Consider the following 20,876-nt stretch of genomic DNA (forward strand, 5'->3'; position numbering starts at 1 on the left):
ATCCCCGTGTCCCTGGTGTCCCCGTGTCCCCTCACAGCCCCCGTGTCCCCATGTCCCCATGTCCCCACTGTCCCTGTTGTCCCCATGTCCCCCCACACCCCCCGCTGTCCCCCCATGTCCCCACTGTCCCTGTTGTCCCCACTGTCCCTGTTGTCCCCGTGTCCCCCCACACCCCCCGGTGCCCCCCCACGTCCCCGCTGTCCCCATGTCCCCACCATGGCAGCCACGGGGAACAGGTAGGGGTGGTTGCAGCACTTCTTGAGGTCCATCATGATGTTGAGCAGCGACACCTGGTTCCCCCCGCCCCGCGAGTTGAGCGCCTCGAAGTTCCTCGTCAGGATGTACTTGTAGTACTTCCTGCGGGGACAGCGGTGCCACCGGCCGCTCTGGGGACACCACGGTGGCCCTGGCAGGGCCGGGGACAGTCCCCGGGGCAGGGGACAGGGGGACGGGGCCCTACTTCTGCATGGGGCTGAGCTCCACGCGCACGATCAGCTCCGTCTTGGCCGGCATGTTCTTGAAGACGTCGGCCTTGAGGCGCCGCAGCATGTGGGGGCCCAGCAGGTCGTGGAGCTTCTTGATCTGGTCCTCCTTGGAGATGTCGGCAAACTCCTCCAGGAAGCCCTCCAGGTTACTGGGGACACGGGGACACAAGGGACAGTGAGGGGACAGGGGGACACGGGGACAGTGAGGGGACAGGGGGACACTGGGGACACGGGGACACGGGGACAGTGAGGGGACAGGGGGACACTGGGGACAGTGAGGGGACAGGGTCAGTGAGGGGACAGGGGGACACAGGAAGCCCTCCAGGTTACTGGGGACACGGGGACACAAGGGACAGTGAGGGGACAGGGGGACACGGGGACAGTGAGGGGACAGGGGGACACTGGGGACAGTGAGGGGACAGGGTCAGTGAGGGGACAGGGGGACACAGGAAGCCCTCCAGGTTACTGGGGACACGGGGACACGGACAGTGAGGGGACACGGGGACATGGTCAGTGAGGGGACAGGGGGACACTGGGGACACGGGGACACAAGGGACAGTGAGGGGACAGGGGGACACAGGAAGCCCTCCAGGTTACTGGGGACACAGGGACAGGGACAGTGAGGGGACAGGGGGACAGGGACAGTGAGGGGACACGGGGGACACAGGGACAGTGAGGGGACACGGGGACACTGGGGACACGGGGACACGGACAGTGAGGGGACAGGGGGACACAGGAAGCCCTCCAGGTTACTGCGGACATGGGGACACGGTCAGTGAGGGGACACGGCGACAGGGACAGTGAGGGGACACGGGGACACAAGGGACAGTGAGAGGACAGAGGGACACAGGAAGCCCTCCAGGTTACTGGGGACACGGGGACAGGGACAGTGTGGGGACATGGAGGGGACACAGGAAGGGACAGTGAGGGGACATGGAGGGGACACAGGAAGGGACACGGGTGACACAGGGGGTGACACGGGGGGTGACACCAGTGACACAGGAGGGGACAGGTGACACAGGAAGGGACAGGTGACACAGGGGGTGACACAGGAGGGGACACGGGGGGTGACACAGGTGACACAGGGGACGCACTTGAAGCGCTCGGGGGTCAGGAAGTTGAGCAGGTGGAACAGCTCCTGCATGGGGACATGGAGGGCACACAGGAAGGGACACGGGTGACACAGGTGACACAGGTGACACAGGAGGGGACAGGTGACACAGGGGGTGACACGGGGGTGACACAGGTGACACAGGTGACACAGGGGACGCACTTGAAGCGCTTGGGGGTCAGGAAGTTGAGCAGGTGGAACAGCTCCTGCATGGAGGGGACATGGAGGGGACACCGGTGACACAGGAGGGGACAGGTGACACAGGGGGTGACACAGGGGGTGACACAGGTGACACAGGGGACGCACTTGAAGCGCTCGGGGGTCAGGAAGTTGAGCAGGTGGAACAGCTCCTGCATGGGGACATGGAGGGGACACAGGAAGGGACACGGGTGACACAGGGGGTGACACGGGGGGTGACACAGGTGACACAGGTGACACAGGTGACACGGGGGGTGACACAGGGGGTGACACAGGTGACACAGGGGACGCACTTGAAGCGCTCGGGGGTCAGGAAGTTGAGCAGGTGGAACAGCTCCTCCAGGTTGTTCTGCAGCGGGGTCCCCGTCAGCAGCAGCTTGTGCTCGATCTTGTACCCGTTCAGCACCCGGAAAAACTGCGGGGACACGGCCTCAGACACCCCAAAACCGCCTGGGCACCCCCAGACAGAGCAGGGGAGCCCCAAAATGCACCTGGGCATCCCAAAATACACCCGGGCACCCCTGATCCACCCCTCAGACACCCCAAAACCGCCTGGGCACCCCCAGACACACCTGGGGCACCCCAAAATGCACCTGGGCATCCCAAAATACACCTGGGCACCCCAAAACACACCTGAGCACCTCCAGATACAGCAGGGACACCCCAAAATACACCTGGGGCACCCCAAAACCACCTGGGCACCCCCAGGTATACCTGGGGCACCCCAAAATACACCTGAGCACCCCAAAACACACCAGGGACACCCCTGACATTCACCTGGGGCACCCTCAGGGACCCTAAAATCAGGGATCCCCGGGTTTTGGGGTGCCTCCCACTCACACCCCCAGCTTGTGGGGTGCCCCCCAGCCCCTTGGATGGGTTTTGGGGTTCCCCCAGCCCCATGGATGGGTTTTGGGGTGCCCCCAGCCCCATGGATGGTTTTTGGGGTGCCCCCCAGCCCCATGGATGGTTTTTGGGGTGCCCCCAGCCCCATCCCCGGTTTTTGGGGTGCCCCCAACCCCATGGATGGTTTTTGGGGTGCCCCCAGCCCCATCCCCAGTTTTTGGGGTGCCCCCAGCCCCATGGATGGGTTTTGGGGTGCCCCCAGCCCCATGCCCAGGTTTTGGGGTGCCCCCAGCCCCATGCCCGGTTTTTGGGGTGCCCCCAGCCCCATGGATGGTTTTTGGGGTGCCCCCAGCCCCATGCCCGGTTTTTGGGGTGCCCCCAGCCCCATGGATGGTTTTTGGGGTGCCCCCAGCCCCACGGATGGTTTTTGGGGTGCCCCCAGCCCCACGCCCGGGTTTTGGGGTGCCCCCAGCCCCATGGATGGGTTTTGGGGTGCCCCCAGCCCCACGCCCGGGTTTTGGGGTGCCCCCAGCCCCATCCCCAGGTTTTGGGGTGCCCCCAGCCCCACGCCCGGTTTTTGGGGTTCCCCCAGCCCCATGGATGGTTTTTGGGGTGCCCCCAGCCCCACGGATGGTTTTTGGGGTGCCCCCCACCTTGCTCTGGTTGTTCTTGAGCCGGTGGGCCTCATCCACCACCAGGCAGGTACCCAACAATCCCCCAGCCCCATGCCCGGTTTTTGGGGTGCCCCCAGCCCCATGGATGGTTTTTGGGGTGCCCCCAGCCCCACGGATGGTTTTTGGGGTGCCCCCAGCCCCACGCCCGGGTTTTGGGGTGCCCCCAGCCCCATGGATGGGTTTTGGGGTGCCCCCAGCCCCACGCCCGGGTTTTGGGGTGCCCCCAGCCCCATCCCCAGGTTTTGGGGTGCCCCCAGCCCCACGCCCGGTTTTTGGGGTTCCCCCAGCCCCATGGATGGTTTTTGGGGTGCCCCCAGCCCCACGGATGGTTTTTGGGGTGCCCCCCACCTTGCTCTGGTTGTTCTTGAGCCGGTGGGCCTCATCCACCACCAGGCAGGTACCCAACAATCCCCCAGCCCCATGCCCGGGTTTTGGGGTGCCCCCCAGCCCCATGCCCGGTTTTTGGGGTGCCCCCAGCCCCACGGATGGTTTTTGGGGTGCCCCCCACCTTGCTCTGGTTGTTCTTGAGCCGGTGGGCCTCATCCACCACCAGGCAGGCCCAGCGGATGGAGCCCAGCGCCGCCTGGTCGATGGTGATGAGCTCGTAGGACGTGAGCAGAACGTGGAACTTCACCTGGGCCTCGCGCTGCGGGCACGGGCACGGGCTCAGGGGGACCCCGAGATGGGGCACGGACACACAGGGAGCCCCCAAAACAGGGCACGGCCCCATAGGGGACCCCAAAAGGTGGAAAAATCCCCACCCAGAATGCCAAAATATGGAAAAGCCCCATCTGGAACCCCAAAACGGGGCACAGCCCCAAAGGGAACCCCAAAAGGTGGAAAAATCCCATCCAGAACCCTCAAACCTCACCCAGAACCCCTCAAACCTCACCCAGAACACCCCAAAACATGGGAAAACCCCACCCAGAACCCCCCAAACCTCACCCAGAACACCCCAAACCTGACCCAGAACCCCAAAAACCCCCCAAACCCCCCAAAACCCATCCAGAACCCCAAAACCCCATCCAGAACCCCCCAAACCCATCCAGAACCCCCCAAACCTCACCCAGAACCCCCCAAACCTCACCCAGAACCCCAAAAACCCCACCCAGAACCCCAAAACATGGAAAAACCCCACCCAGAACCCTCAGAACCCCACCCAGAACCCCAAAAACCCTTCCAGAACCCCCAAAACCCACCTAGAACCCCCCAAACCTCACCCGGAACCCCAAAAACCCATCCAGAACCCCAAAAACCCTTCCAGAACCCCCAAAACCCACCCAGAACCCCAAAACATGGAAAACTCCACCCTGGACCCCAAGGTGACCCAAGTGTCCAGGTGCCACCCCAGGTGCCACCCCCAGCTGTCCAGGTGCCACCCGCAGCTGTCCAGGTGCCACCCCACTGTCCCCCAGATGTCCAGGTGCCACTCAGGTGCCACCTGCAGGTGTCCAGGTGCCACCCCCAGCAGTCCAGGTGCCACCCCACTGTCCCCTGCGGGTGTCCAGGTGCCACCCCAGGTGCCACCCGCGGGTGTCCCAGGTGTCCCCAGGCCTCACCTTCATCTTGAAGGCCTTCTTGCCGCCCTTCATGGCGTTGTCGTCGAAGGAGAACTCGTTCTCGCGGATGATGGCCCTGCTGTCCTTGTCCCCCGTGTAGGTGACAACGTAGAAGGCCGGGGCCCACATCTGGAACTCGCGCTCCCAGTTGATGATGGTGGAGAGCGGCGCGCTGACGAGGAACGGGCCCTTGGTGTGGCCCTGGGGGACACTGTGTCACATGGGGACACGCCCTGGGGACACTGTGTCACACCACGGGGACAGGGGACAGCCCTGGGGACACTGTGTCACATGGGGACACGCCCTGGGGACACTGTGTCACACCACGGGGACAGGGGACAGCCCTGGGGACACTGTGTCACACCACGGGGACAGGGGACACGCGGGGACACGGGGAACGGGCCCTTGGTGTGGCCCTGGGGACACTGTGTCACACCATGGGGACAGCCCTGGGGACACTGTGTCACACCACGGGGACAGCCCTGGGGACACTGTGTCACACCACGGGGACAGGGGACAGCCCTGGGGACACTGTGTCACACCACGGGGACAGCCCTGGGGACACTGTCACACCATGGGGACAGCCCTGGGGACACTGTGTCACACCACAGGGACAGGGGACACGCGGGGACACGGGGAACGGGCCCTTGGTGTGGCCCTGGGGACACTGTGTCACACCATGGGGACACGCCCTGGGGACACTGTGTCACACCACGGGGACAGGGGACAGCCCTGGGGACACTGTGTCACACCATGGGGACAGGCCCTGGGGACACTGTGTCACACCACGGGGACACGCCCTGGGGACACTGTGTCACATGGGGACACGCCCTGGGGACACTGTGTCACACCACGGGGACAGCCCTGGGGACACTGTGTCACACCACGGGGACAGGGGACAGCCCTGGGGACACTGTGTCACATGGGGACAGCCCTGGGGACACTGTGTCACACCACGGGGACAGGGGACAGCCCTGGGGACACTGTGTCACATGGGGACAGCCCTGGGGACACTGTGTCACACCACGGGGACAGGGGACAGCCCTGGGGACACTGTGTCACACCATGGGGACAGCCCTGGGGACACTGTGTCACACCACGGGGACAGGGGACAGCCCTGGGGACACTGTGTCACATGGGGACACGCCCTGGGGACACTGTGTCACACCACGGAGACAGGGGACAGCCCTGGGGACACTGTCACACCATGGGGACAGCCCTGGGGACACTGTGTCACATGGGGACACGCCCTGGGGACACTGTGTCACACCACGGAGACAGGGGACAGCCCTGGGGACACTGTCACACCATGGGGACACGCCCTGGGGACACTGTGTCACACCATGGGGGACAGGGGACACGCGGGGACACGGGGAACGGGCCCTTGGTGTGGCCCTGGGGACACTGTGTCACACCATGGGGACAGCCCTGGGGACACTGTGTCACACCATGGGGGACAGGGGACAGGCCCTGGGGACACTGTGTCACACCATGGGGACAGCCCTGGGGACACTGTGTCACACCACGGGGACAGGGGACAGCCCTGGGGACACTGTGTCACACCATGGGGACAGCCCTGGGGACACTGTGTCACATGGGGACAGCCCTGGGGACACTGTGTCACACTGCGGGGACAGGCCCTGGGGACACTGTGTCACACCATGGGGACAGGGGACAGCCCTGGGGGACACTGTGTCACATGGGGACACGCCCTGGGGACACTGTGTCACACCATGGGGACAGGGGACAGCCCGGGGGACACTGTGTCACACCATGGGGACACAGGAACGGGTACTGGGGGTGGCCCTGGGGGACCTCGGAGGGGGCCACACGTGTCCCCAGTGAGTGACCCCAGTGACCACGAGTGACCCCAGGCCCACATGGATGACCCCAGGCCCACGTGGGTGACCCCAGTGACCACATGGATGACCCCAGTGACCACATGGATGACCCCAGGCCCACGTGGGTGACCCTAATGACCACATGGATGACCCCAGGCCCACATGGATGACCCTAATGACCACGTGGGTGACCCCAGTGACCACATGGATGACCCCAGGCCCACATGAGTGACCCCAGGCCCACGTGGGTGACCCCAGTGACCAGGCAGGTGCCCTCAGGGGTGCCCTCACCTCCTTGTAGAGCGAGTAGAGGAAGACGATGGTCTGGATGGTCTTGCCCAGCCCCATCTCGTCGGCCAGGATGGTGTCGGTGCTCTGCGCCCACGAGAAGCGCAGCCAGTTCAGCCCCTCCAGCTGGTACAGGTGCAGCGTCCCCCCCGTGGCCGTGATGAAGCGCGGCTGCGTCTCGTACTTCACCGTGGGCTGCGGGGACACGGCTGTCACCGGGGGGGACACGCCACCCACAGCATCCCCACGGGGATGGAGGGGGCAGGGGGATCAGGGGAACCGGGTTTGGGGGGACACGGCTGTCACCGGGGGGGACACGCCACCCACAGCATCCCCATGGGGACTGGAGGGGTCAGGGGGATCAGGGGAACTGGGTTTGGGGGGACACGGCTGTCACCAAGGGGGACACGCCACCCACAACGTCCCCAGAGGGATGGAGGGGTCAGGGGGATCAGGTGTGTGACAGGAACCGGGTTTGGGGGGACACGGCTGTCACCAGAGGGGACATGCCACCCACAACGTCCCCACGGGGATGGAGGGGTCAGGGGGATCAGGGGAACCGGGTCTGGGGGGACACGGCTGTCACCGGGGGGGACACACCACCCACAGCATCCCCATGGGGACTGGAGGGGTCAGGGGGCTCAGGTGTGTGACAGGAACCGGGTTTGGGGGGGACACAGCTGTCACCGGGGGGGACACACCACCCCCAACATCCCCATGGGGATGGAGGTGACACAGGCATCAGGTGGGCTCAGGTGGGCCCAGGTGGGCTCAGGTGTGTCACAGGAACTGGGTTTGGGGGGACACGGCTGTCACCGGGGGGGACACGCCACTGCAGGCACCCCCATGGGGATGGAGGGGTCAGGGGGCTCAGGTGGGCTCAGGGGAACTGGGTTTAGGGGGGACACGCCACCCACAACATCCCCGCGGGGCTGGAGGTGCCACAGGGCTCAGGTGTGTCAGGAGGGACCAGGTTTAGGGGGAACTCAGGACACTCCAAAAACCCCCTTGAGGGCTAAAGGTGCCACAGGGCTCAGGTGTGTAATGGGAACCAGGTTTGGGGGGAACTCAGGGCACCCCAAAAACCCCCACAGGGCTGGAGGTGCCACAGGGCTCAGGTGTGTAATGGGAACCAGGTTTGGGGGGGATTCAGGTGTCCGGGAATGTCCCCAAAGGCTGCCCCAGGTTTTGGGGTGCCCAGGTTTGTGCTACTCAGTTTTTGGAGTCCTCAGTTTTTGGGATGCCCGGGTTGAGGGTCCCCAGTTTTTGTGCTATCCAGTTTTTGGGGTGCCCAGTTTTTGGGTGCCCGGGTTGAGGGTCCCCAGTTTTTGGGGTGCCCATGTGTCTGGGAATGTCCTCAAAGCCTCTCCCAGTTTTTGGGGTCCCCAGTTTTTGGGGTGCGCAGGTTTGGGGTCCCCAGTTTTTGGGGTCACTCACGTCGTTGGTGGGTGAGTCGGGGGGCCCCTCCCCTGGCGTCTCCTTCTTCTTCTTCTTGTAACGGCGGGGCTGGGCCGGGTCCTCCCCCATGAACACCTCCCTGGGGACACCGGGGGACACCGGGGGACATCAGGGGACACCTTGTAACCCCCGTGTCCCTCCCAGTGTCCCTTCCAGTGTCCCCAGTGTCCCTCACCGGTGTTTCCGGTATGCACATCCCTGTATCCCCCATATCTCCCCAGTGTCCCCAGTGTCCCCAATGTCCCTCCCAGTGTCCCCAGTGTCCCTCACCGGTGTTTCCGGTATGCACATCCCTGTATCCCCCCTATCCCCCCGATGTCCCCTCAGTGTCCCCAGTGTCCCCAGTGTCCCTCACCGGTGTTTCCAGTATGCACATCCCTGTATCCCTGATGTCCCCTCAGTGTCCCCAGTGTCCCCAGTGTCCCTCACCGGTGTTTCCAGTATGCACATCCCTGTATCCCCGATGTCCCCTCAGTGTCCCCAGTGTCCCCAGTGTCCCCAGTGTCCCTCACCGGTGTTTCCAGTACGCCAGCTTGTGCAGGTCGTAGTCGGGGATGGGCATCTCGTCCTCCTCCCAGGTGGCCTGGTCGTAGGGCAGGTCCCGCCACTTCACCAGGTAGTGGTACTGCCCCTTCCGGTCCACGCTGCGCGGTACCGCGTCACCCGGGGCACGGGGACAGTGGGGACACCGCGGGGACAGCATGGGGACAGCCAGGGCACCGCGTCACCCGGGGCACGGGGAGTGGGGACAGCACGGGGACAGCACGGGGACAGCCAGGGCACCGCGTCACCCGGGGCACGGGGACAGCGGGGACAGCACGGGGACAGCACGGGGACACCCAGGGCACCGCGTCACCCGGGGCACGGGGACAGTGGGGACAGCGGGGACAGCACGGGGACACCCAGGGCACCGCGTCACCCGGGGCACGGGGACAGTGGGGACAGCGGGGACAGCACGGGGACAGCACGGGCACCGCGTCACCCGGGGCACAGGGACAGTGGGGACAGCGGGGACAGCACGGGGACAGCACGGGGACACGCAGGGCACCGCGTCACCCGGGGCACGGAGACAGCGGGGACAGCACGGGGACACCATGGGGACACCCAGGGCACCACGTCACCCGGGGCACGGGGACAGCATGGGGACAGCGGGGACAGCATGGGGACAGCACGGGGACACCCAGGGCACCGCGTCACCCGGGGCACGGGGACAGTGGGGACAGCACGGGGACAACACGGGGACACCCAGGGCACCGCGGCACCCGGGGCACGGGGACAGCGGGGACAGCACGGGGACAGCACGGGGACAGCACAGGGACACCCAGGGCACCGCGTCACCCGGGGCACGGGGACAGTGGGGACAGCGGGGACAGCATGGGGACAGCCAGGGCACCGTGTCACCCGGGGCACGGGGACAGTGGGGACAGCGGGGACAGCATGGGGACAGCCAGGGCACCGTGTCACCCGGGGCACGGGGACAGTGGGGACAGCACGGGGACAGCACGGGGACACCCAGGGCACCGCGTCACCCGGGGCACGGGGACACCATGGGGACACCGCGGGGACAGTACGGGGACAGCCAGGGCACCGCGTCACCCGGGGCACGGGGACAGTGGGGACAGCACGGGGACACGCAGGGCACCGCGTCACCCGGGGCACGGGGACAGCGGGGACAGCACGGGGACACCGTGGGGACACGCAGGGCACCGCATCACCCGGGGCACGGGGACAGCACGGGGACAGCCAGGGCACCGCATCACCCAGGGCCACCACGGGGACAGCATGGGGACACCGCGGGGACGCCAAGGGACAGGGGGGACACAGCAGGGACAGCCAGGGCACTGCGTCACCCGGGGCACGGGGACACCGCAGGGACACCGAGGGACAGGGGGGACATAGCAGGGACAGCCAGGGCACCACGTCACCCAGGGCACGAGGACAGTGGGGACACAGCAGGGACAGAGGGGACAGCCAGGGCACCCAAGGGCAGTGGGGGACAATGGGCACCCAGGGGACAATGGGGACAAGAGGCACCCAGGGGACAATGGAACGGTGGTGACACCAGGCACCCAAGGACGTGTGGCACCATGGGGACATCAGGCACCCAGGGGACACCCATGGGGACAACTGAGTGTCCCCAAGGGCATGGGGCACCCATGGGTGACACCGGGCACCCCTGGGGACACCCACGGGGACAGCCAGCAGCAGTGAGGGACCCAGCAGGGAGTGTCACTGCCACCAGGGTGTGGGTGACAGCAGGGGACTGAAAGGGACACAAGTGCCACCAGGGGTCAGCAGGGACAGGGACAATGGGGTCACCTGGGGACACAGAGGGGACACGGGGACAGGACACGGGGACAGGACACGGGGTCACCTGGGGACACGGAGGGGACACGGGGACAGCTGGGGACACGGAATGCAAATGAGGCCACTTGGGGACAGAGTCACACAGAGGGGTCACTTGGGGACAGGGACACATGGAGGGGACACGGGGTCACGTGAGGACACGGAGGGGACAGAGTCACACGGAGGGGACACGGGGTCACTCGGGGACAGGGACACATGGAGGGGACATCGGGGACAGTGCCTGGTGACACTTGGGGACAGTGCCCGACCATCCCAGTGGGTGCCGGGGGGGCCCTTGGGGGACCCAGGGGTGCCCGGAATGTCCCCATGGGTGCCACCGACGTCCCCAAACCCCCCCTCGGCCACTCTCCTCACCTATCCTGCTGTCCCCTGTCCTCTGGGGATCTGGGGGTGCCCCAGGCGGATCTGGGGTGCCCTGGGGGATATTTTGGGGTGCCCTGGATGGGATTTGGGGTGCCCTGGGGGATATTTTGGGGTGCCCACCTGTGGTTGATGATGCGGTGCACCGTCATCCACTCGGGTTTGGTGCCGTAGTGGCAGAAACACCCCAGGGGGATTTGGGGGTGCCCTGGGTGGATATTTGGGGGTGCCCTGGGGGGGATATTTGGGGGTGCCCTGGGGGGGATATTTGGGTGCCCTGGATGATGTTTGGGGGTGCCCTGGGGGGGATATTTGGGGGTGCCCTGGGGGGGATATTTGGGTGCCCTGGATGATGTTTGGGGGTGCCCTGGGGGGGATATTTGGGGGTGCCCTGGATGATGTTTGGGGGTGCCCTGGGGGGGATATTTGGGGTGCCCAGGGGGATATTTTGGGGTGCCCACCTGTGGTTGATGATGCGGTGCACCGTCATCCACTCGGGTTTGATGCCGTAGTGGCAGAAACACCCCAGGGGGATTTGGGGGTGCCCTGGGGGGGATATTTGGGGTGCCCTGGGTGGATATTTTAGGGTGCCCTGGGGGATATTTTGGGGGTGCCCTGGGGGGGATATTTGGGGGTGCCCTGGGGGATATTTTGGGGGTGCCCTGGGGGGGATATTTGGGGGTGCCCTGAGGGATATTTTGGGGCGCCCAGGGGGATATTTTGGGGGTGCCCTGGGGGGGATATTTGGGGTGCCCTGGGGGGGATATTTGGGGGTGCCCTGGGGGGGATATTTGGGGGTGTCCTGGGGGATATTTGGGGGTGCCCTGGCTGGATATTTGGGGTGCCCTGAGGGATATTTGGGGTGCCCTGGGTGGATATTTTGGGGTACCCTGGATGGGAATTTTGGGGTGCCCAGGGGGATATTTTGGGGTGCCCACCTGTGGTTGATGATGCGGTGCACCGTCATCCACTCGGGTTTGATGCCGTAGCGGTAGAATCGCTCCTCCATGCCCCCGAAAAGGGGGTCCCCCCCCGCCCCCCGTTTCTCGCTCTTGGGGTCGTCGTCCCCGGAGCCGTAGTCCAGGGGAGGGGGCTCGTCCATGTCGTTCTTGCGCTGGTAGTTGCGGTACATCACCAGGTGGAAGATCTCCAGCTGCGCCCCGAAACCAAAGGGGACACCCCAAAGTTAGAGAGGACACCCCAAAGTTAGAGAGGACACCCCAAAGTTAAAGGGAATAACCCAAAGTTAAAGGGGATCATCCCAAAATTAGACAGAGCATCCCAAAGTTAGAGAGGGCATCCCAAAGTTAGAGAGGACACCCCAAAGTTAAAGGGGCACGGCTCAAATTTAGAGGGGACACCCCAAAATTAAAGGGGGACGGCTCAAAGTTAGAGGGGACACCCCAAAATTAGAGGGAATAACCCAAAGTTAGAGAGGACACCCCAAAGTTAAAGGGGGACGGCTCAAAGTTAGAGGGGACACCCCAAAGTTAAAGGGGGACGGCTCAAAGTTAGTTAGAGGGGACACCCCAAAATTAAAGGGAATAACCCAAAGTTAAAGGGGATCATCCCAAAATTAGACAGAGCATCCCAAAGTTAGAGAGGGCATCCCAAAGTTAGATGGGACACCCTAAAGTTGGAGGGGAAAACCTCAGAGTTAGAGGGGACACCCCAAAATTAGGGAGAATCACCCCAAAGTTAAAGGGAATCATCCCAAAATTAGAGGGGACACCTCAAAGTTAGAGGGGACACCCCAAAGTTGAAGGGAATCATCCCGAAATTAGAGCATCCCAAAATTAGGGGGGGACACCCCAAAGTTGGAGAGGAACATCCCAAAATTAAAGCATCCCAAAGTTAGAGAGGGCATCCCAAAGCTAAGTGTGGAATCCCCCCCATATTTTGGGGTGTTCCTCCCAGGATTTTGGGGTCCCCCCCGATGTTTTGGGGTGCTCCTTGATGCAGGAGCAGTGCCAGTAGGACAGCCCCACCCATGCTGAGTCCCCCCAGGTGCCCAGGTGCTCCCCCCATATTTTGGGGTATCCCCCCCATATTTTGGGGTATCCCCCCAGGATTTTGGGGTCCCCCCGATGTTTTGGGGTGCTCCTTGATGCAGGAGCAGTGCCAGTAGGGCAGCCCCACCCATGCTGAGTCCCCCCAGGTGCCCAGGTGCTCCCCCCATATTTTGGGGTATCCCCCCAGGATTTTGGGGTGTTCCCCCAGGATTTTGGGTCCCCCCCGATCTTTTGGGGTGCTCCCTGATGCAGGAGCAGTGCCAGTAGGGCAGCCCCACCCATGCTGAGTCCCAGGATGCTGAGTCCCCCCAGGTGTCCAGGTGTTCCCCCAGGATTTTGGGGTATCCCCCCAGGATTTTGGGGTTCCCCCCCGATGTTTTGGGGTGCCCCAGGTGTACCTGCAGCTCCTTGATCCAGGAGCAGTGCCAGTAGGGCAGCCCCACCCATGCTGAGTCCCCCCAGGTGCCCAGGTGTTCCCCCAGGATTTTGGGGTGTTCCCCCAGGATTTTGGGGTTCCCCCCCGATGTTTTGGGGTGCCCCAGGTGTACCTGCAGCTCCTTGATCCAGGAGCAGTGCCAGTAGGACAGCCCCACCCACTTGACGAAGAACTCTCGCTCCGAGCGGCCCTGCAGGGCCTGGGGGGGCCCCTCCTGGGCCTGGGGGGCCCCGGGTGGGGCCACGGGGGCGGGGGGCTCCCCCCAGCGCCAGTAGAGGATCTTCTGTACACGGCCCTTCAGCACGGGGCACTGCGGGGACAGGGGACACTGCTGGGGACACTGCTGGGGACATTGGGGACACTGAGAGCTCACAGTGTCCCCATGTCCTCAATGTCCCCCCCACAGGATCTTCTGTACACGGCCCTTCAGCACGGGGCACTGCGGGGACAGGGGACACTGCTGGGGACACTGCTGGGGACACTGGGGACACTGGGAGCTCACAGTGTCCCCATGTCCTCAATGTCCCCCCCACAGGATCTTCTGTACACGGCCCTTCAGCACGGGGCACTGCGGGGACAGGGGACACTGCTGGGGACATTGGGGACATCGAGGGGAGGGGGGCAGAGGGCTGTGCCCTGAGGTGGGCTCTGAGCTGTCCCCATGTCCCCACAGTGTCCCCATGTCCCCACAGTGTCCCTACAGTGTCCCCATGTCCCCTCAATGTCCCCACGTCCCCACAGTGTCCCCATGTCCTCAGACTGTCCCCATGCCCCCATGTCCCTGCATTCCCCTATGTCCCCTCATTGTCCCCATGTCCTGCCGTGCCTCTCCAGGTCCCCATGTCCCCATATCCCCTCACCTCCCCATGTCCCCACTGTCCCCAGTGTCCCCTGCAGTGTCCCCATGTCCCCAGTGTCCCCAGTTGGGGACCTCGGGCAGGGGCGGGCTCAGGCACTGGGTGTGGCACGAGGACACCGCAGCCCCCATGTCCCAAATGTCCCCAGTGTCCCCAGTGTCCCTGCTGTCCCCAGTGTCCCCAGTGTCCCTGCTGTCCCCAATGTCCCCACAGTGTCCCCATGTCCCCGGTACCGTGCAGCGGGGACAGAGCCACTCGCCGTTGGGGACCTCGGGCAGGGGCGGGTTCAGGCACTGGGTGTGGCACGAGGACACCACAGCCCCCATGTCCCCATGTCCCCAGTGTCCCCAGTGTCCCTGCTGCCCCCCACACCCCCGATGTCCCCACAGTGTCCCCATGTCCCCGGTACCGTGCAGCGGGGACAGAGCCACTCGCCGTTGGGGACCTCGGGCAGGGGCGGGTTCAGGCAGTGGATGTGGTACGAGGACACGCAGGCGTCGCAGCACAGCAGCTCGCCGCCGTCCTTGCACACGCGGCAGTACTCCATGTGGTCGTCTTCCTCCTCCTTCTCGCCCTCCTCCTCCTCCTCTTCTTCCTCCTCCTCCTCCTCCTTGGCCTCCCACTGAACGCCTTCTTTCTCCTGGGGACGGCTCGGGGTCAGAGGGGTGACGCCAAAACACCGGGGAAGGGAACAAAACAGCCCTGGAGACCCCAAACCGCCAGGGAATGACCCCAAAACAGCCCCTGGAGACCCCAAAACACCAAGGAACGACCCCAAAACAGCCCTGGAGACCCCAAACCGCCAGGGAATGGCCCCAAAACAGCCCTGGAGACCCCAAAACACCAGGGAATGGCCCCAAAACAGCCCTGGAGACCCCAAACACCAGGGAACAACCCCAAAACAGCCCCTGGGACACCCAAACCGCCAGGGAACAACCCCAAAACAGCCCCTGGGACATCCAAACCTCCAGGGAATGGCCCCAAGGGACTTCCGGGATGCCCTAAATGACCTCCAAACCCCCTCTAACCTGCCCTTATAAACCCCCAGCATCCCCTCAACACCCCCAGGATGCCCCTTAGGGACCCCCAACCCCATCCCAGTCGCCCCAGGATGCCACTAGACCCTCTCCAAGATGCCCCCAGTGCCCCCCAATCGCCTCAGGATGCCCCTGGACTGCCCCCAGGATGCCCCCAGTCCCCTCCCAGTGCCCCCCAGTCCCCTCCCAGTGCCCCCCAGTCCCCTCCCAGTGCCCCCCAATCCCCTCAGGATGCCCCCAGTGCCCTCCCAGTGCCCCCAGTGCCCCCCAGCTCCATCCCAATCCCCTCAGGATGCCCCCAGTCCCCTCCCAGTCCCCTCCCAGTGCCCCCCAATCCCCTCAGGATGCCCCCAGTCCCCTCCCGGTGCCCCCCAGTCCCCTCCCAGTGCCCCCCAATCCCCTCAGGATGCCCCTGGACTGCCCCCAGGATGCCCCCAGTCCCCTCCCAGTGCCCCCCAGCTCCATCCCAATCCCCTCAGGATGCCCCCAGTCCCCTCCCAGTGCCCCCCAGTCCCCTCCCGGTGTCCCCGGTGTCCCCGGTGCGGCGCTCACGCAGTGGGGGCAGCTCCAGCGTCCCTCGGGGGCGCGGTCCAGCTCGGGGTCCAGGCACACCAGGTGGTAGGCGCGGGGGCAGGTGTCACACAGGATGATCTCCCCGCCCTGCTGGCACACCTCGCAGTAATCCTGGTGGTCGGTCTCGTAGCCATCGCCCTCCTCCTCGGGGCCCGGCCCTGCGGGGACAGCAACAGGGCTGGCACTGCTGGCACTGTGGGGACCCTGGCACTGCTGGCACTGCGGGGACCCTGGCACTGCTGGCACTGCGGGGACCCTGGCACTGCTGGCACTGCGGGGACCCTGGCACTGCTGGCACTGCTGGCACTGCTGGCACTGCTGGTGCTGCTGGCACTGCTGGGACCCTGGCACTGCGGGGACCCTGGCACTGCTGGCACTGCAGGGACCCTGGCACTGCGGGGACCCTGGCACTGCTGGCACTGCGGGGACCCTGGCACTGCTGGCACTGCTGGTGCTGCTGGCACTGCGGGGACCCTGGCACTGCTGGCACTGCTGGCACTGCGGGGACCCTGGCACTGCTGGTGCTGCTGGCACTGCTGGCACTGCGGGGACCCTGGCACTGCGGGGACCCTGGCACTGCTGGTGCTGCTGGCACTGCTGGCACTGCTGGCACTGCGGGGACCCTGGCACTGCTGGCACTGCTGGTGCTGCTGGGACCCTGGCACTGCAGGGACCCTGGCACTGCTGGCACTGCTGGTGCTGCTGGCACCTTGGCACTGCTGGCATTGCCGGCACTGCTGGCACTGCGGGGACCCTGGCACTGCTGGTGCTGCTGGTGCTGCTGGCACCCTGGCACTGCTGGTGCTGCTGGCACTGCGGGGACCCTGGCACTGCTGGCACTGCGGGGACCCTGGCACTGCTGGCACTGCTGGTGCTGCTGGCACTGCTGGGACCCTGGCACTGCTGGCACTGTGGGGACCCTGGCACTGCTGGCACCCTGGCACTGCTGGGACCCTGGCACTGCTGGTGCTGCTGGCGCTGCTGGCACTGTGGGGACCCTGGCACTGCTGGCACCCTGGCACTGCAGGCACCCTGGCACTGTCGGGACCCTGGCAATGCTGGCACTGCTGGCACTGCTGGTGCTGCTGGCACTGCTGGCACTGCTGGCACTGTGGGGACCCTGGCACTGCTGGCACTGCTGGTGCTGCAGGCACTGCAGGCACTGCTGGCACTGTGGGGACCCTGGCAATGCTGGCACTGCTGGCACTGCTGGCATTGCCGGCACTGCGGCCATTGCAGCCCCCCAGAGGGTGTGGGGGCAATGGGGGCACTGGGGACAGGGATGGGGACACTGGGGGAACTGGGGACAGGGATGGGGACATGGGGACACTGTGGGAACTGGGAAAGGGGACACTGGAAGAACTGGGGGAACTGGGGATGGGGCTGAGTGGTACTGGGGACAGGGATGGGGACATGGGGACACTGGGAACAGCAGGGTGGAGGAACTGGGGACAGGGCTGGGGACATGGGAACAGGGTTGGGGACATGGGAACAGGGTTGGGGACATGGGAACAGGGTTGGGGACACGGGGACAGGGATGGGGACACGAGGACAGGATTGGGGACACAGGAACAGCGCAGGTGACACCTTGGGGACACCTCTCAAAGGACCCCCCCAGCCACCACCGCCGGGCTGGAACCAGAGCCAGAACCGCAGCCCCCGCTCGGGGCAGGGGGACACCCGTGGGGTCTGGGGACCCCGGGTGACACCTTGGGGACACTCAGGGACACTCAGGGACGCTTGGGGACACTCAGGGACGCTCACCCTTCTTCTTCTTGCGGCCGGGGCGGCCCCGTTTGAGCTTCTTGAGGCGCGTGCTGGGGTCGGGGCGGGGGGCGGCCCCCAGCACCCCGGGGCTCTCGGCGTCCGACTCCTCCTCGGCCTCGCCCGCGTCCTCGCTCTGCACGGGGACACAGGGGACAGCGGGGACAGAGGGGGACATCAGGGGACATCAGGGACAGTGGGGACAGCGAGGACATGAGGGGACATCAGGGACAGTGGGGACAGCGGGGACATCAGGGGACATCAGGGACAAGTGCCCCATCCCATGTGCCCATCCTCAGTGTCCCTGGGTGTCCCCAACCTCAGTGTCCCCAGTGCTCCCAGTGCCCCCCTGCCCTGTCCCCCAGTGTCCCCAGTGCTCCCAGTGCCCCCTGCCCTGTCCCCCAGTGTCCCCCAGTGCCACTCACCGAGCTGCTCTTCTTGCGTTTTCCTCCCAGCACTCCCAGTTTGATCTTGAGCGGGGCCATCTTCCTGCCCTTCATCTTCCTCTTCAGCTCGGGCACCCGCGGGCTCTTGCTGCGCTTCTTGTGCCCGGGGCCTGGGGGGCACCCCGGCTCAGGGACCCCCCAACAGCCCAGGGGATCCCCCAAACCCCCCCCAGAGACCCCCAAAGTCCCCCAGTGACTCCCCAAACTCCCCCCAGAGACCCCCAAACCCCCCCCAGGTTGAGGAGGGGTCTCTCTCCCCACCTTTGCCCTCCTTGGTCTTGGCCTTGCACAGGGGCAGCAGCGGCGCCTCGGGGGTACCCCCAAACCTCCCCAAACCCCCCCATTGACTCCCCAAACCCCCTCAAACCCCCCCAATGACTCCTCAAACCCCCCCAAACTCCCCCCCAATGACTCCCCAAGCGCCCCCCAGGTTGAGGAGGGGTCTCTCTCCCCACCTTTGCCCTCCTTGGTCTTGGCCTTGCACAGGGGCAGCAGCGGCGCCTCGGGGGTACCCCCAAACCCCCTCAAACCCCCCCAATGACTCCTCAAACCCCCCAAACTCCCCCCCAATGACTCCTCAAACCCCCCCAAACTCCCCCCCAATGACTCCCCAAACCCCCCCAGGTTGAGGAGGGGTCTCTGTCCCCACCTTTGCCCTCCTTGGTCTTGGCCTTGCGCAGCGGCGGCGGCGGCGCCTCGGGGGTACCCCCAAACCCCCTCAAACCCCCCCAATGACTCCCCAAACCCTCCCGAACCCCCCCAAGGTTACCCCAAAGCCCCCCCCCAGGTTGAGGAGGGGTCTCTGTCCCCACCTTTGCCCTCCTTGGTCTTGGCCTTGCGCAGCGGCGGCGGCGGCGCCTCGGGGGCCACGCTGGCCACGGCTGCCGACACCTGCTCGGCCACGGCGGCCGCTGCGGCCGCTGCAGCCGCGGCCACGGCGGCGGCCGAGCCCTTGAAGGGGTTGTTGGCGCTGAACTCCCTCCACTTGGCGCCCAGGATGGTCATCATCTTGGACATGGGGATCTTGGGGTTCTTCTTGGCAATCAGGGGTCTGCAGAGAGAGAGAGAGACGGGGGGCACAGGGGTCAGGGGGTGGTGGGGCAGAAGGGAGGGGAGAGTTCTGGACACTGCGGGGTGGCACCATGGGCACTGTGGGGTGGCACCATGGACACTGTGGGGTGGCACCATGGGCACTGCAGGGTGGCACCATGGGCACTGTGGGGTGGATGATGGACACTGCGGGGTGGATGATGGACACTGTGGGGTGGCACCATGGACACTGCGGGGTGGCACGATGGACACTGTGGGGTGGATGATGGACACTGTGGGGTGGCACCATGGACACTGTGGGGTGGCACCATGGGCACTGCGGGGTGGCACCATGGGCACTGTGGGGTGGCACCATGGACACTGTGGGGTGGCACCATGGGCACTGCGGGGTGGCACCATGGGCACTGTGGGGTGGCACCATGGACACTGTGGGGTGGATGATGGACACTGTGGGGTGGCACCATGGACACTGTGGGGAGGCACCATGGGCACTGTGGGGTGGCACCATGGACACTATGGGGAGGCACCATGGGCACTGTGGGGTGGATGATGGACACTGTGGGGTGGCACCATGGGCACTGTGGGGTGGATGATGGACACTGTGGGGTGGCACCATGGACACTGTGGGGTGGATGATGGACACTGTGGGGTGGCACCATGGACACTGTGGGGTGGCACCATGGGCACTATGGGGTGGCACCATGGGCACTATGGGGTGGCACCATGGACACTGTGGGGTGGCACCATGGACACTGTGGGGAGGCACCATGGGCACTGTGGGGTGGATGATGGACACTGTGGGGTGGCACCATGGGCACTGTGGGGTGGCACCATGGGCACTGTGGGGTGGCACCATGGACACTGCGGGGTGGCACCATGGACACTGTGGGGTGGCACCATGGACACTGTGGGGTGGATGATGGACACTGCGGGGTGGATGATGGACACTGTGGGGTGGCACCATGGACACTGTGGGGTGGCACCATGGACACTGTGGGGTGGATGATGGACACTGTGGGGTGGCACCATGGGCACTGTGGGGTGGATGATGGACACTGCGGGGTGGATGATGGACACTGTGGGGTGGCACCATGGACACTGCGGGGTGGCACGATGGACACTGTGGGGTGGATGATGGACACTGTGGGGTGGCACCATGGACACTGTGGGGTGGCACCATGGGCACTGTGGGGTGGCACCATGGGCACTGTGGGGTGGCACCATGGACACTGTGGGGTGGCACCATGGGCACTGTGGGGTGGATGATGGACACTGTGGGGCGGCACCATGGGCACTGTGGGGTGGCACCATGGACACTGTGGGGTGGCACCATGGACACTGTGGGGTGGCACCATGGGCACTGCGGGGTGGCACCATGGACACTGTGGGGTGGATGATGGACACTGTGGGGTGGCATGGTGGACACAGAGTGGCCTGGGGTGGGCCAGGGTCAGTCAGGATGGCCCTGGGGTCACTCGGGATCCCTGGGGTCACTCAGGATGGTCCCCGTGGTC

The 20,876-nt window shown here is 65.3% G+C and overlaps 1 protein-coding gene across 1 annotated transcript in view; it reads right to left on the minus strand.

The window, feature by feature from the left end:
* CHD3 (chromodomain helicase DNA binding protein 3) overlaps nucleotides 1-20,876 on the minus strand; it is a 51,303-nt gene that overhangs the window by 20,775 nt on the left and 9,652 nt on the right. Inside the window, exons 5-20 of the mRNA XM_054518419.1 lie at nucleotides 19,154-19,363; nucleotides 18,962-19,029; nucleotides 18,292-18,422; nucleotides 17,867-18,002; nucleotides 16,082-16,260; nucleotides 14,902-15,132; nucleotides 13,748-13,945; nucleotides 12,126-12,340; nucleotides 8,973-9,104; nucleotides 8,440-8,539; nucleotides 7,006-7,197; nucleotides 4,874-5,074; nucleotides 3,823-3,960; nucleotides 2,088-2,209; nucleotides 461-634; nucleotides 216-357 (exon numbers count right to left, since the gene is read on the minus strand). Coding sequence (XP_054374394.1) covers nucleotides 216-357; nucleotides 461-634; nucleotides 2,088-2,209; nucleotides 3,823-3,960; nucleotides 4,874-5,074; nucleotides 7,006-7,197; nucleotides 8,440-8,539; nucleotides 8,973-9,104; nucleotides 12,126-12,340; nucleotides 13,748-13,945; nucleotides 14,902-15,132; nucleotides 16,082-16,260; nucleotides 17,867-18,002; nucleotides 18,292-18,422; nucleotides 18,962-19,029; nucleotides 19,154-19,363 — 2,569 coding nt within the window. The remainder of the gene's footprint in view (nucleotides 1-215; nucleotides 358-460; nucleotides 635-2,087; nucleotides 2,210-3,822; nucleotides 3,961-4,873; nucleotides 5,075-7,005; nucleotides 7,198-8,439; nucleotides 8,540-8,972; nucleotides 9,105-12,125; nucleotides 12,341-13,747; nucleotides 13,946-14,901; nucleotides 15,133-16,081; nucleotides 16,261-17,866; nucleotides 18,003-18,291; nucleotides 18,423-18,961; nucleotides 19,030-19,153; nucleotides 19,364-20,876) is intronic.

Source organism: Molothrus ater, unplaced genomic scaffold (assembly GCF_012460135.2).
Source record: "Molothrus ater isolate BHLD 08-10-18 breed brown headed cowbird unplaced genomic scaffold, BPBGC_Mater_1.1 matUn_MA179, whole genome shotgun sequence".
In the NCBI taxonomy this organism is placed as follows: Eukaryota; Metazoa; Chordata; class Aves; order Passeriformes; family Icteridae; genus Molothrus; species Molothrus ater.